The 15,360-nt window shown below is 44.0% G+C and overlaps 1 protein-coding gene across 1 annotated transcript in view; it reads left to right on the top strand.

Moving 5' to 3' along the window:
* ZNF143 (zinc finger protein 143) overlaps positions 1–9,294 on the top strand; it is a 52,837-nt gene extending 43,543 nt beyond the window's left edge. The window contains exons 12-14 of the mRNA XM_081799292.1: positions 1,034–1,195; positions 6,894–7,040; positions 8,300–9,294. Of these exons, the coding sequence (XP_081655418.1) occupies positions 1,034–1,195; positions 6,894–7,040; positions 8,300–8,383 (393 nt within the window). The 3' untranslated portion in view covers positions 8,384–9,294. The remainder of the gene's footprint in view (positions 1–1,033; positions 1,196–6,893; positions 7,041–8,299) is intronic.
* Positions 9,295–15,360: the final 6,066 nt, after the last annotated feature.

Genomic DNA, 15,360 nt, shown 5'->3' with positions numbered 1-15,360 from the left:
GTGTCAGCCTGGAGGAAGGAGTAAATGATTCTTCCTGAAGGAATCTTAGAAACCCTTATAGAGAGTGGCCATTTATTTATTTGAGAGAGAGCATGAGTGGGGGAGGGGCAGAGGGAGAGGGTGAAGCAGACTCCCTGCGGAACAGGGAGCCCAATGTGGGGCTGATCCCAGGACCCAGAGATCATAACCTGAGCTGAAGTCAGACACTTAACCGACTGAGCCACGGAGAGTGGCCATTTAGTTGGATCTTGAAGAATTTTCATGAGTTTGGTAGGCAGAGTGAAGGGAAGGGAAAAGTCACGAAGATATAACAGAATATGACATTCTGGAACTGCGAACGATTAGTTGTGGCTGGGAGTGCCAGATGCTGGTTTAGAAGTAGTAGAAGATGAGTCTGGAGAAGCTGTTAAAGCCAGATTGCGAAAGGTCACAAATGCCATGTAAAAAGTCTGAACTCTAGTGATGGGGGGTCACTGGTGATGTAAGCAGGGAGCATAATGGGTGCTGGGTGCATAAAAAGGTGTCAAGGTAGGGTGCTGGGTGGTTCAGTTGGTTAGGCATCTGCCGTCGGCTCAGGTCGTGGTCCTGGAGTCCTGGGATTAAGTCCGACATCAGGCTCCCTGCTCTGCGGGGAATCTGCTTCTCCCTCTGCCCTTCACCCTGCTTGTGCTCTCTCTCGCTCACTCTCTCTCTCTCAATAAATAAAGTCTTAAAAAAAAAAAGTGTCAAGGTAGAGGATGGTTTAGGTAAGGGTTAGATTGGATACCTAGAAAGAAGTTGTATTGCAGGAAGTCAGACGAGAGGAAAATAAGGGTCTAAATTGGCAGTAGAGATGGAGAGGAAGAAATGCGTTTAAGAAACAGTCAGTTTTGGGGTGCCTGTTGGGCTCAGTCAGTGGAACATGTGACTCTTGATCTCGGGGTTGTGAGTTCAAGCCGCACGTTGAGTGTAGAGATTACTTAAAAAAATTTTTAAAAAAAATTGCCAAATACAACAAGAAACAGACTGATTTGTAAAATGCGTTGTATTGCAGGTCAACATATCTCAGGCTGACATGCAAGCCATTGGCAATACCATCACAATGGTAACGCAGGATGGCACGCCCATCACAGTCCCGGCTCATGATGCGGTCATCTCCTCAGGAGGAACCCACTCTGTTGCTATGGTTACGGCAGAGGGCACAGAAGGACAGCAGGTAATTGCTGTTTTCTTTTTATATGAATCAGCACACATACCAGTATCATAACCGTTACATAGATACGCAGGGTGATATGGTGGTGGTAAGCACACAAACTTTGGACTGAATCCCAGCTTTATAGCATTAGCCACACAACCCTCTGAGCCTGTTTCTCCTCCTCTGTAAAATAGCAGTGATGGTTGCATCCACACCATAAGGTTGACAAAAGGATTGAATGAGATAATGCATATAAAGTACTTAATATAAAGCCCATTAATGGTAGCCCCTCCTATGATCATCATCAGATAGTTAGGAATAGTTCATTTGCGAAATTTTCTTTATTTAAGATTTTGAATATGTAATATATTCACGTAGTTCAGAAATCAAAAAGTATATACAGGTATGCAGTGAAAAGTCTTCCTCCTACCCCTGCCTCCATCAACCTAGTTCTTGCCCCCCGCAGAGAGAATCCATTGTTACTAGTTTCTTGCGTAATCTTCCAGCAATTCATGAAGCATATACAAACAAATACAAATAGTCATCTTCCCCCCTTCCTTTTTTTCTTATGGTAGTAAACAATACTGTTCTTCACCTTGTTTTTTTTTTTTAACTTAATTATACATCTAAAAAATATTTCTGTTTCATTATATAGAGAGCAACTATATGATATTTCACTGTATGAACACCGTAATTAAAGACTTTTGCTGTTTCAAACAGCATGTAACCTTGTGGTCATGTGCTTTTGCACGTGTGAGAGTCAGTCTGCTAGGCAGATCCTAGAGTGCATTTGTAATTGTGATAAGTAGCGCCAAGCTTCCCTTCTAGGGCCGTGCCCATCCACGTGACCATCAGCAGCATTCGAGACCTCCTCTTTCCCTTCTGTAGAGTCAACATAGTGGTATCAAACTTTTAAATTTTTGCCAATCTGATGTATCTCTTTGTAGTTTTAATTTTTCATTTCCCTTAAAATACATGATATTAATACATTTTAACAATTGTTCTTGTGCTATGCTGAAAGCAATGTTGAGATTCACTACAGCTACTTTACCATGTTCAATGAAAGAGTCTGTCAAAATTAGTAGCTCACATTCTTCATAAATTCATTTATAAATTCCATACCATCACAATCAAAATTCCAGCAGGTTCTTTTGAAGATACTACATAATCTCATTTTAAAATTTACATGAAAATGAAAGAACCTATGATAAATAAAACAACCTTGAAAAAAGAACAAAGTTGGAAGTCTTTACACCTTGAAATACAAAATTCAGAATCATAAAGCTTCTGGAAGAAAAGTGAGTATTTTTGTAACCTTAGGGTAAAGATTTCTTAGGATAAAAAATGCACTACCAGTAAAAGAAAAAAAATGATAAATTGGACTTCATGAAAATTAATTCTGCTCACCAAAAGACACCATTAAGAAAAAGATTAGATAAGCCTCAGACTGGGAAAAATATATTCACACTATATATATCTGACACTGGATTTGTATTGAAAATATATAACAAACTTCTACAAATCAACAGTAAAAAGACAAATAGCCCATTAAAAATGAGTAAAATAAATACAATTTTTTTTAAATGTGCAAATCATTTGACTGCTCATTTGAAAAGACCTCTCACAAAAGAAGATACAAGAATGGCCAATAACATAAAAAAGTGCTCAAATCTGTAGTTATTAAACAAAGGCAAGTTAAAATCACAATGAGATACCACCATTTCAGACACAGGAAAATTACTAAAACAGAAAAGACTAACAACATTTGGTAAAGATATGAAGCAACTAGAACATTCGTACACACTAGTGGGAGTGTAAAATGATATAACCACTTTGAAGAACTGTTTGGTGGTTTCTTATATCCCATGACCAAGCAATTCCACTAGAATATGTACTGTATGATTTCACTTACACGGAATCCAGGAACAGACAAAACAAGTCCATGGTGATAGAAATCAGAAAATGCTGCTTGACTGGGGGAAGGAAACTGATGGGATGGAACATGAAGGAACTGTTCTCTATTTTGTTTTAGGTGGTGGTTCCACAGATGTATCTAACTGTCAGAACTCAACAGAACACCTAAAGATTTGTGGAGTTTTATTGTTTGTTAATTATACTCTATGCAAAAACAGAAACAAAAGCAAAACCCAACCTCTAGCTTTCAGGCTGTCTTACAGGGTGGTCCCAGTCATTTCCGTGGCTGTAGGATCCCTGGATGGGTGCATGGCACAGCTTGGGTAAATACACCTTATGCCAGTTACAGTTGCAGGTCTGGAAGGATAGTGACCCTAAGGCAAACATTCTTTTTTAGTTTAGTTTATCTGTAGCCTGGGGTATAGGAAAATTTTCAGGAGAGACCGTTTTGAGGGCTGGAATGAAGCCAGGCAGCTTCCAGCAACCAGGGATATTACAACAGGAGTGGGGGTTTCATTTGAGGACCAGATGCTGCCATTGCTCCTTCTTCTGCAACTGTAGGCCATCGGGCAAATGTTGGCTATCCACTTGGGGTGTCCAGACACCACCTGTGAATTATCTGTAATGCTTAAATTGCCTAGTTCTTCACATGCATGAGAAGAAAGCAATTGGTCCTTCACTGGCCTTTTTCTCGTTGTTAAGGTAATTGGATTTCGTAGACCTCGTTTTCCAGGTGCCTCTGGAAGCCTAGTTAGCAGGTGTATAAAGAAGAGTCTGTGCTCTCCATCTATTTTAATTTGAGATTACGAAAGTAATGTATATTCCCAGTGTAATAGAATAGAAAGTCTAAAAACAAACCCTCACATATATAGTCAGTTAAATTTCAACAATTAAAATTTGACCATTCAGTGGGAAAGGATGGTCCTTTAAACAAATGGTGCTGGGAAAACTATATCCACATGAGAAGGAATGAAGTTGGACCTTTACCTTATACCATATATAAAAATTAACTCAAAATGTATTAAAGACCTAAATTTAAGAGCTAAATCTGTATAATGCTTAGAAGAAAATATAGATGAAAATCTTCATGACCCAGATTAGGGAATTATTTCTTATGTATGATACCAAAAGCAGAGGCAATGAAAGAAAGAAAGAAATTAAACTTGTTCAAAATTAAAAACTTTGTTCACTAACTAGAATTTAAAAATTTGGAAAGAAAAAAAAACAAAATAAAATAAAAAATTAAATTAAAAACTTTGTGCCTCAAAGGCCAGGACCAGGAGAGTGAAAAGACAATCTACATAATGAGAGGAAATATTTGCAAATTATATATGTGATAAGGGATGAATGCTTAGAATAGATAAAAACTTCCTATAACTCAGCAACAAAAAAAACCAAGCAACCCAGTTTGAGCAAGAACAAAGGACTTGAATAGACATTTCTCCAACAAGATTTAGAGATGGCCAGATAGCACGTGAAAAGATGTTCAACATCATTAGTCATCAGGGAGATACAAATCAAAACCACACTGACATACCACTTCACCCCCATGAGGTTAGGCTATTATCCAAAAGACAGACAGTAACAAGTGTTGCCGAGGATGCAGAAAAATTGGAACTCTGGTGCATTGCTCATTGGAATGGAAAATGGTGCAAGTACTGTGGAAAACAGTATAGCAGTTCCTCAAAAAGTTGAACATAGGGGCACCTGAATGGCTCAGTTGGTTAAGTGTCTGACTCTTGGTTTTGGTTCAGGTTGTGATCTCAGGGTTGTGAGATCGAGCCCCATGTCGGGCTCTGTGCTGGGCGTAGAGTCTGCTTGGAATTCTCCCTCTCCCTCTGCCCCTCCCCCTGCTCGCACTTTCTATCTCTCTCTAAAATAAATAAAATCTTTAACAAAAAAAGTTGAACATAGCGGGGCGCCTGGCTGGCTCAGTTGGTAGAGTGTGTGACTCTTGATCTTGGGGTCATGAGTTCAAGCCCCATGTTGGGCATAGAGCCTACTTAAAAGAAGTTGAACATAGAATTACATATGATCCCATAATTCCGCTTGCAGCGATATATCCAAAAGAATTAAAAATAGAGACTCAAACTAAAAATCTGCTATAATCGGGGCGCCTGACAGGTTCAGTCAGTGACTCTTAATCTCAAGGTTGTGATTTCGAGCCCCACATTGGGTTTAGAGATTACTTAAAAATAACATCTTTTTAAAAACCTGCTATACTCTTTTGATGTTGAAATAACTAGTCTCAACATTTAGGACTACTTACTTTGTGTGTGTGTATGTATGTGTGGTGTGTAGAGTTAGGATTATAATTTTGTGCTTATCATCTAACACTATATTCTGAGCACTTTCTCATACCTTAATTAAGTGTTCTTATAAAAGGATTTTTATCATTTGTAAAGTAATCCATCAAATGGAACTTACTCATTCCACATACATAAATTGTTGTACAAGCTTCTGATTATATTCATAGGAACAAATTCTAGACATGGAATTATTGAATTAACGGTATAAAGTATTTTTTTTTTTAAAGATTTTATTTATTTGAGAGAGAGAGAGAGAGTGAAACAGCATGAGAGGGGATAGGGTCAGAAGGAGAAGCAGGCTCCCCGCTGAGCCGGGAGCCCGATGCGGGACTCGATCCCAGGACTCCGGGATCATGACCCGAGCCGAAGGCAGTCGCTTAACCAACTGAGCCACCCAGGCGCCCCGGTATAAAGTATTTTAAGCTGTTTGCTACATACTGCCAAATTGTTATCCAAAAAGTTTTAACAATTATGCCGTGGATCTAAAAGCTTCCGTGTTTTTCTGTACTCTTCTTGCTAGTATTGAGGATTTTTTTTATATTTGCATAATTGACAAGCAAAAGTTGAATTCTGTTTTTATTATCATTTGTCTGACCACTAACGCAGTTTTTCATATCAGCTCACAATCTGTTTTTTCTTAATTGAGGTAAAATTTACATACAATGAAACGTACAGATCTTAAACTTACAATTCAGAGAGTTGTTAAATATGTATACCCATATAACCACCATCCCAAACAAGATATAGAACATTTCTGTCACCCCAGAAAGTTCCTTTGTGACCCCCTCCAGTCAATCCCCAGCCCTTTCAGTTTTCCTACTGAAATGGAAATCTAATTTTAAATGCAACAGGTAAATAGGAGAAAATAGTATATTACCTACCATTTATCCCCACTCAGGAGTAAATAGGCTGTTGAGATATGAATTAGTCCACATGTGTAACCTTCCAAGCAGCCACTTAGAGTAATAGAACCTATAGGCACAGTCACGTCTCCCCTGGTTAGTGGAGCCTGGTGTAGCAGATCCCCTTGTCCGGTGTCCTCTAACCTGTTATGTCATTGGTTCACTAAGCTTGGATAAGTCCCTTCTTTCTGAGCCTCAGCTTCTTCAAGTAAAAAAGAAGAGTCCAGGGCCGCCTGCATGGCTCAGTCCGGGTGAACGTCCGACTCTTGATTTCGGCTCATGTCATGATCCCAGGGTCGTGGGATCGAGCCCTGTGTGGGGCTCCACGCTCAGCGGGGAGTCTGCTGGAGATTCTCTGCCTCTCCCTCTGCTCCTCCCCCTGCTCACACTCTCTATATAAAATAAATAAATAAATCGTAAAAGAAGAAGAAGAGTCTAGAATAGACAATATATAAGTTCTCCTCCAGCTCTAGGCTTCTACAAGTCTGTGGTCAAAAGGGAGTTTCTCCTTTCAGATCCGAAGACAGTCCCTCGCATTCAGTGGAGTTTGATGTACTTAATCATAGCTTTCCTTGTGTGTACTTTTGGTTGAAGGTTGCAATTGTGGCTCAGGACCTGGCAGCATTCCATGCTGCCTCATCAGACATGGGGCACCAGCAGCACAGCCATCACTTAGTAACCACAGAAACCAGGCCTCTGACCCTAGTGGCCACATCCAACGGCACCCAGATCGCAGTTCAGGTGAGTGCGGTGATGGCCGGACTCCTTCACGGCTCTCGGCCTTGTGCGCTGTCCTTCATTCACAACCTTCACAGGAGGCCACGCACAGAATAATCGATGGCACTTAGCTCCTTGAAGACAACTGCTGTTCGCGGGGGACTCAAAGAGACTGGCACTTTGTTCTGTATTGGCTTTGCTTGTTTTAGGGGAATTTATTTATTTATTTATAGATTTTATTTATTCATTTGACAGAGAGAGACACAGCAAGAGAGGGAACACAAGCAGGGGGAGTGGGAGAGGGAGAAGCAGGCTACCCGCCGAGCAGGGAGCCCGACGCGGGGCTCGATCCCAGGACCCCGGGATCATGACCTGAGCCGAAGGCAGACCCTTGAGGACCGAGTCACCCACGTCCCCCTAGGGGAATTTATAGCAAGAAAAAGAAAAGCTTCTGGTAAACATCCCAGCATGCCCCCAGCCAGCCATCTTTACTTTCAAAATAAGTCTCATTAGGTAGGATTCTAGAAAGCACTTAAGAGCTATTCCTTGCAAATGAACCTAGTGTAAACAGAGACCCTAAGTTAGTCCCCCTGAGAATCCCTGCACAGCTGTGTTTTATGTTGGGGGAACATCAGAAGACAGAAAAGACTATTCTCAGGGAAGTCACTGGATTGAAGCAGAGAGTCTAGAATGCTAGGTGCAGATTATTTTTCCTTGGGAAGAGTTGTTTTTCATGTATTTACTTGGAAAAGAGAACACATTTAGGAAAATGCCAACCATTGGTTTTAATTTAGTTTATGGGCATGGAAGCTAATGGCTCAGGATGCTCTCTCAGTGCCTCCATTGGAAAAGATGAGCATCTTTTGTCTGTTGCCCGAGTGAAGGTTTATCAAAATCCTAAAGAAAGAAAATATATTATACTCCTGCAAGGATTTTTTTTATGCATTTATGATTGGATCAGCGGTAGTATCTTAAGTCCAGCTGTCAGAATTACAGAGAGAAATTTTACTTCTGGGGGGCACCTGGGTGGCTCAGTCAGTTAAGCCTCTGCCTTCAGCTCAGGCCATGATTCCAGGGTCCTGGGATCGAGCCCCACATCCGGCTCTCTGCCCAGCGGGGAGCCTGCTGCTCCCTCTCTGTCTGCCTGCAGCTCCCCCTGCTTGTGCTCTCTCTCTCTCTCTGTCAAATAAATAAATAAAACTCTTAAAAAAAATTTTACTTCTGGCATATACTATTTCTTTGGTATTCTCTTTGGTATGCCTTTGTGTTTATTCCTGTTTCAGCTTGGAGAACAGCCATCTCTGGAAGAAGCCATCAGAATAGCATCTAGGATCCAACAAGGAGAAACGCCAGGGTTGGATGATTAATCCTCGAAACAGTGGGGCACTACATCAGAAGGAGCCTTTCAAATCTTCAGGCAGCAGACATCCATGAGCCCGGGCCCAGGAAAATTAGAATGTTTCCATTCCTGACATATTGTACACATTTTTATGCAAGAGTGGAGAACAGTTTATTCTTGACACTTTTGTGTATATAACCCTTGGAATAGATTCCCAAACGGATTCATTGTGTACAAGGATGTATGAAATTAGGGCAATACAGTTAATTTTCACGTTACTCTTTTATCAGTTTGCAAACTCCTAGCGTCTACATGCAAGATCAGTGGAGTCTTATGATGGATTTTTAACTTACTGTGAAAAGATAAAATAAAGGCTGTATCTAAAACGGCAAAGGTTCTATACTTCAAACAATCAATTCCAAAAGCCATCGTGGATAATAAAGGATGTAAAGCCTTCGAATATTTCCCCAAGTTAATAGAGTGTCTGCAGTTTTTGTTCTACTGTATACTTGTATGTTTTTATTTGTACCTCACGGTTTGAAGACTATTCATTATAGTTTTCCATCCCTGTTAAAATACCACCTCTTCAAGCTGAGATGCTAATTATATTGAATTGGATCCATGACATTGGATTATGTATAAAATGACAAAGTTTGGTTATTTAAAATTAAAAAGTTAAATCCAGTGCTTTGGTTTTGTTAAAGATTTTACTTAGCGTTCAATTTTTTGTTACTGTTTTTTAAAAATAATGAACTATCAAAGTTTGACCACAGGCTGGAGCCCGGGATAACAGTGCTGTAATTGAAAATGGCTTTACTCTGAAAATTAGGTTAGTGGGTCGGTGTAAATTATTTATTTTTGCTTATGTACTTTTGTTTTAAAGCTTATTTACCCTAAAGTTTATTATTAATTTTGAATACAGCAATTTTTAAAATGTTACCTTTACCTTTGTTTTATTAAATTGGTATGGGGGGCGGGGAGTGCTGCAGAAAACACCACCAATGATTACAACCCAGCACACGTATATCGAGAGTATATTGTTTATCAAGCACAGAGTAAGTATTTTTCATACATTTTTACGTACTTAAAACAGTTTTGTGAGATATAGGGGATTTAATATCCCCATTCATACAAGGGGAAACAGCTTCCTAAGAAGTTAAATGTCTCACCCGGGGCCTCTGGCTGTGCAGAGGCAGGGCAAACACAGGGCAAAACCCAGACTTTGTGAGCCCCACGTCCCGCGAGCTATTCCACCACACCGCGACTGTGCCTTCTCGGATGACAATTTGTGGCAGAGATGATCAAGATGAGCTGGTGTTTTCTGATTGCCTAATGACCTGAGCCCTTGAAAAACCATGCCTAATGTCAGAAATTCAGCTTAGGGTCCACCAAGGTCCAAAAAAAAAAAAAAGGTGGGAGGGGGAGGGAAGGTTTGTCTTGCAATAACCACTCCTTCGCTGTGGTTCACTATGCTTTGTTTGCCAGAGAGCTGAAATGAGGCGCTCGTGTGTCATTTCAAGCTTTACAGTAAAAAGGGGAAAACTGTTGTACTGTTTTATTCAATATAAATGTTATCTTTGATGAGGTTTCTTTGAAGTCTTGTTAAAAAGGGTCATGACTTAGTCATCTGAAAAGGGGGTTGGGCAGGGGACTGGTTGCTTTCCCTTCAAAGCTCCTCACAGATACTTAACATCAGAAAAGGTCTTAGTCACACACAGATCCAGTCTTCACTCTTGACTGAGACATTTAAACACACACAGAAGAACTCCCAGCTGAGGCCTGCTAAGGCTCAGAAAGGGCTGGCATGGGAAGAGAGAGGAAGAAGAGGATCTGCAAAATCACAGGGTGGTGCTCTGGCCTCCCAGTGAAGGTCGTGGCCACTGCCCGGGGGCTCCTCTGCGGGGCCCACCCAGGCCTGCTGTGCTTCCCAGGACCAAGCCCAGGCTGTCAGCCTCCCTGCTCCCCTGACAGCTGCCTTTGCTCAGATCACAGGCTTTCTCCCTCAGCCCAGCCCCTTTGCCAGGTAGACTGGATGGGGCTGAGCTGGACTCCGCTCGGAGGCCGGCCCGATTGTCCCTCGGCTCAAGAGAAAATGCCTTCTTACCAGCACCAGAGAAGAGGGCAGAGGGATGCTGCTGGTGTGTCCCCTGCCTGCCTGCCTTCCCGGGAACAGGACCTCCGGGGCCCAAGGGAAAACCAGCTGATGGGCAGAGAGTTGCTAGGAAAGCGGGTGCGCGGTTTCTTCCCAGTGTGGGATGCAGAGAGGGGCCCTCCAGAGTTGAAAATTCCCCAAAGACACTTGAAACAAGAGTACGCTTTACAAACAGAGCCGGATGGAGCATAACTCTGCAACGTGATCCAGACGAGGCTCAAGGCAACACTTAGTCCAAGAAAAACCCCCACTCTCCCAGACACAACTTGAGGCCACTACAAAGACAAAGGATATTGCCCACAGTCTGCAGTTGTAAGAATTTAGGGAACAGAGTCAGAGAAAGGCGTGGCTTCCTCAACCCTCCAAAGGTGGCAGTTGCCCAGAGGGCCAGACAGCGGCCTGTGCCCCAGCCCCCACGCCCCCAGGCCAGCAGGAGCCAACCGGCTTTGGAGGGTCTCCCGTGCTGCCCGTCGTCCTGCATGGCAGCCCTGGGCCTACAGAAGTAACTTGGGAAACCACGCACTCAGCGCTGAAATGGATGGATTCTAGGAACTTCGGTCCAGTATTTCCTAGCTCGGTTAAGACTGTAGACCAGACAACAGTTGGCAGATCCCAACAGTGAGCAGGGAGGGAGAGGGCGAAAAGGACAGGGCCCAGCTGAAGTCTGTTGGCAAGCGAGGAAAGCGAGCCCAGGGAAGTGGAGAAAGGCTGCCTCAGCCCCCTCTGCCGTAAGCACTTTCTAGATTTAGGCTTTCTTAAGGATGAGGAGATCTTACAAAGAAGACTCCAGCCAAATCCCGTCTTCTCTTTTGCTTGAGGAACATGGCTGGCTCATGGACATGTGACCAGTGCAGTTGAACAAGACCCTGCACTTGCGATTTAATGCACTGTGGTTGCATTAAATCTTGGTCTTGGAATTCTTTTTTTTTTTTTTTTTAATTTTTTTTAAAGATTATTTATTTATTTATTTGAGAGAGAGAATGAGAGAGAGAGAGAGAGAGAGAGCACATGAGAGTGGGGAGGGTCAGAGGGAGAAGCAGACTCCCCGCCAGGCAGGGAGCCCGATGCGGGACTCGATCCCGGGACTCCAGGATCATGACCTGAGCCGAAGGCAGTCGCTTAACCAACTGAGCCACCCAGGCGCCCGGTCTTGGAATTCTTAATAGTTTTACCTTTGAGTTTGTGTCCTGTGAGGTCTCATGGAGCAATGGGACCCAGCGTCAACCTCTGCGGCCTCCCTGGATGGGTTCTCTGTCACTCCCCTACCTGACCTCCCGTTCTCTCCCCAACCCCTCCCCTGCCACCATGCCCTCTGCTTTTGGCAGGTCGGTGTCGGGCGCATGCACCCCGTGGAGTCCGGCGAGGCGGTGGCCATGCCCACCCCCGGCTGGCAGCACCACAGTGCTTGAGGTGGGCCGCTGACCGCAGCCAAGAAGCTCACCCCTGTACTGAGTGCTTCCCAGTTCTGAATTTTGACGATACCTGGGAGCAGCCTGTTTGTTGTGGGCTGGAGGGGTAGGCCTGTGGGAAGGGGGACCCGGCAGCTGTCAGGCCCAAGATGTACCCTCCTCAGGCATCTGTGAAGTCCCAGGCCCTGGCTGACTCTTTCTACGGGCTCTGAGCCCGGGCCATCTTTGCTTCCTCCTTCCACCTTTCCTGAGCCTGGCTTGCATTTGTCTCTTCTAGCCAGCATGAGGTACATACACTCTGGGAGCCACAAAATTTGAATTGTGTAATTTCAGTGATTTCAAATACAAGTTAAATACTATGATATTTTAATTTAAAACTAGCATTGCACTTGGGGCCCCTGTGTGGCTCGTAGTCGGTTGAGCATTCGCCTTCAGCTCAAGTCATGGTCCCAGGGTCCTGGGATCGAGTTCCGCATCGGGCTCCCTGCTCTGCGGGGAGCCTGCTTCTCTCTCTCCCTCTGCCTGCCGCTCCCCCTGCTTGTGCTCTCTCCCTCCCGCCCCTCGCTCTCTCTGTCAAATACATAAATAAAATCCTAAAAAAAAAACTAGCATTGCACAATATAAAGGGCAAAATTCATGCTAAAAATTTGAGATTAATTTTTCTTTGCTTAGAACAATATTAGATAGCAAATAAAATAACACCAAGACAAGTCGAGAGAGAGACCTCGAAAGAAGGAAAAAACTCATGTATTCCTGTCTGTGTATGTGGGGGGGGGGGGTTGTAAAATATATATAACATAAAATTTACCATTTTAACCATTTTTGAGTGTAAAGTTCAGTGTCATTAAGTACCTTCAAATCGTTGTGCAAACATTCCCACTATCCATCTCCAGAATTTTTTCATCTTCCCAAACTGAAACTCTACCCATTAAACGATACCTCCCATCCCCCAACCTCCCAGCCCCTGGCAACCACCCTTCTACTTTCGCTTTCTATGAATTTGACTATTTTCAGGACCCTATATAAGTGGAATCACTGTTTGTCCTTTTTTTTTTTTTTTTTTAAGATTTTATTTATTTTTGCGAGCGAGCAAGAGAGAGCACGTGAGCCCGATGCGGGGCTCGATCCCAGGACCCGGAGATCATGACCTGAGCCGAAGGCAGACGCTTAACCGACTGAGCCACCCAGCTGCCTGCTATTTGTCCTTTTGTGTCTGGCTTTATATGTACCTTTAACAGAATTTTTTTCCTGTGTTTTGACCAAGGGGCTCGCACTTTCTTTTTGCCCTGAGTCCCACAGATTCTGTAGCCTGCCTGGCTGAGGGAAGCTCTTCTCTCAGCCCCTCTCTTTTCACTGTCACACAGAGGTATGACTTGTGTTTTGGAAATACATTATCTGCTTCTCCTTTTAGAGCACGGGCTCTCTTGGCATAACTGGGAACTTCAGCTGCCGCCTCCCTCTCTAAACTCACCTGGCTCCAGAGGTACAGAGAATCCTCCAGTCCCCATGCAGGGGTTTCATTTTGCTTCCTAAGCACGTCTAAAATTGAAGGGCAGAAGGTCACGCTGAGAGCAAAGAATGCTCAAGATCCGGGAAAATTGCGTGAATAGTTGAAATGAAAATTATCCAGCAAAAGCTTTTTCTTGTTACTTTTCTGCATTGAAGTGAAGGACGGTGGGACTCCTGCTCTAATGTCAGTCGCAAATGTCTCCCTGGTTTGCCTCACCTCCACAGGGTTCCCGTGGGCCCACGGGAGGCAGCCACAAGCTCTCCACAACACCTTCGCTAATCTGTCCCAAAGCCCCACCTGCCTAAGAAAGGGCTGTGGAAAACAGCTCTAATCTCAGTTACTGACTCAGTCCCAGTGGCCTCCAGACAAATTCTGCAATTTCTATGGAAAAAGCAAAGGGGTAAAATCTCTGCTGCTGTGAGGGGGTTGTCTTATCTTTTTCAGTGGGAAACTTTCTCCAAGCCAGTGGCGGGCTTTTGAGGCGATGAGGGCCCTGGGAGCAACTCTTAACACTCACTAGATCTTTTACTCAGATAAAGTTGTGTTTGGGGTTTTTTTTTAAGATTGTATTTATTTATTTTGACAGAGAGAGAGCACACAAGCAGGGGGAGTGGGAGAGGGAGAAGCAGGCTTCCCGCGAAGCAGGGAGCCCAATGTGGGGCTCGATCCCAGGACCCTGGGATCACGACCCCAGCCAAAGGCAGATGCTTAAGGACTGAGCCACCCAGGTGCCCGTACCCAGATAAAGTTGATCAGGCAAGCCCCCTCTCCATGATCTTAGGGCTTTCCTAACATCCTGAAGTTGCTTAATGTTCCTTTCAAAAGAAAATCAGGAAAAGTAGAAAACTGGACCATTTTTTTTCCTGCAAAAGTGATCTTCCCTATAGCGAAGCTCCTGAAACTTCGAAGTCAAAAAGAAAGGAACTAGTTAATGAATGAAAGCCTCCACGGTAAGCCTTGGGGTCAGTCACCAGCAGGAGGTGCTATGTGGGTTCAGGGAGCAATCCCCAACCATACGCTGCTTGCTTCACCACCTCCTTCTGGAACAAATCAACCAGCTGTGCCTGGGCCAGAGTGGGGTCGGGGGGGGGGGGGGTGGTCTCTTCTCTACCGGGAAGGAAGTTATTTCATGCTGGGAGAAAACAGTTTGAGTGATGGGAAGAGAAGGACCCTGAACGCCTCCTCAGGTTGCTGGGGTGATACTAAGGAGGACATGCCCACATCAGACCTGGGAGACTAGCTTTGTCTCCTTGCCCAATCTGACAGCCACTTTTGGCTTTATAATCATATTGACTAAGGAAATATTTCCGAGGGCATCTCAGATTCAGTCCTGAGATGCCCATGGCGATCTTTGTGACTTGGACGTGATGAGGACTGAATATCACTCTCACACGCTCACTGACAGGGCAAATCTCTGCGAGAGCTGAGGAGTCCCAACCCCAGTCATTTCTTCCTAGCAACCTTCAACACTGCTAAGGCCAGTCCTAATGGATGGGCAGGTTGCTGGCAGTATTTGGCATTCCGTATTACCTTACAGTGTCAGGGGAAGGTCTATAGGGCCGCTGTCCTCCATCTCCAGAGTCACTTGCTCACCCAAAGACAGAGCTCAGCCCAGGGCCCCAGTGTCTACCATGACTGGAGGCAACAGGATGCCAACAGCTCCTATTCCATGTTCTTGGACAGCAACTATTGGGATAAATGCCCTTTGCTGCCCTGAGCTTGGATCCAAGTCTAATAAGTGGGCTCTGGCCTTGTCCCTGAGGATTAACTCTGTCTTGGTCACCTCTCCTGGTCCCTAGACTTGCTAAACTGTGACTATGGTTATCCAGCAGAATTGCAAGGGACCCTCTTGCTATTGAACGAAACCTGGTGTTAAAAATATGCCTAAATTATTTCAGGGGCACCTGGGGGCTCAGTTGTTAGGCATCTGCCTT

Source organism: Leptonychotes weddellii, chromosome 11, assembly GCF_054177405.1.
Source record: "Leptonychotes weddellii isolate Sample4059 chromosome 11, ASM5417740v2, whole genome shotgun sequence".
Lineage (NCBI taxonomy): Eukaryota > Metazoa > Chordata > Mammalia > Carnivora > Phocidae > Leptonychotes > Leptonychotes weddellii.
This window is presented reverse-complemented; position numbering and strand designations above follow the sequence as displayed.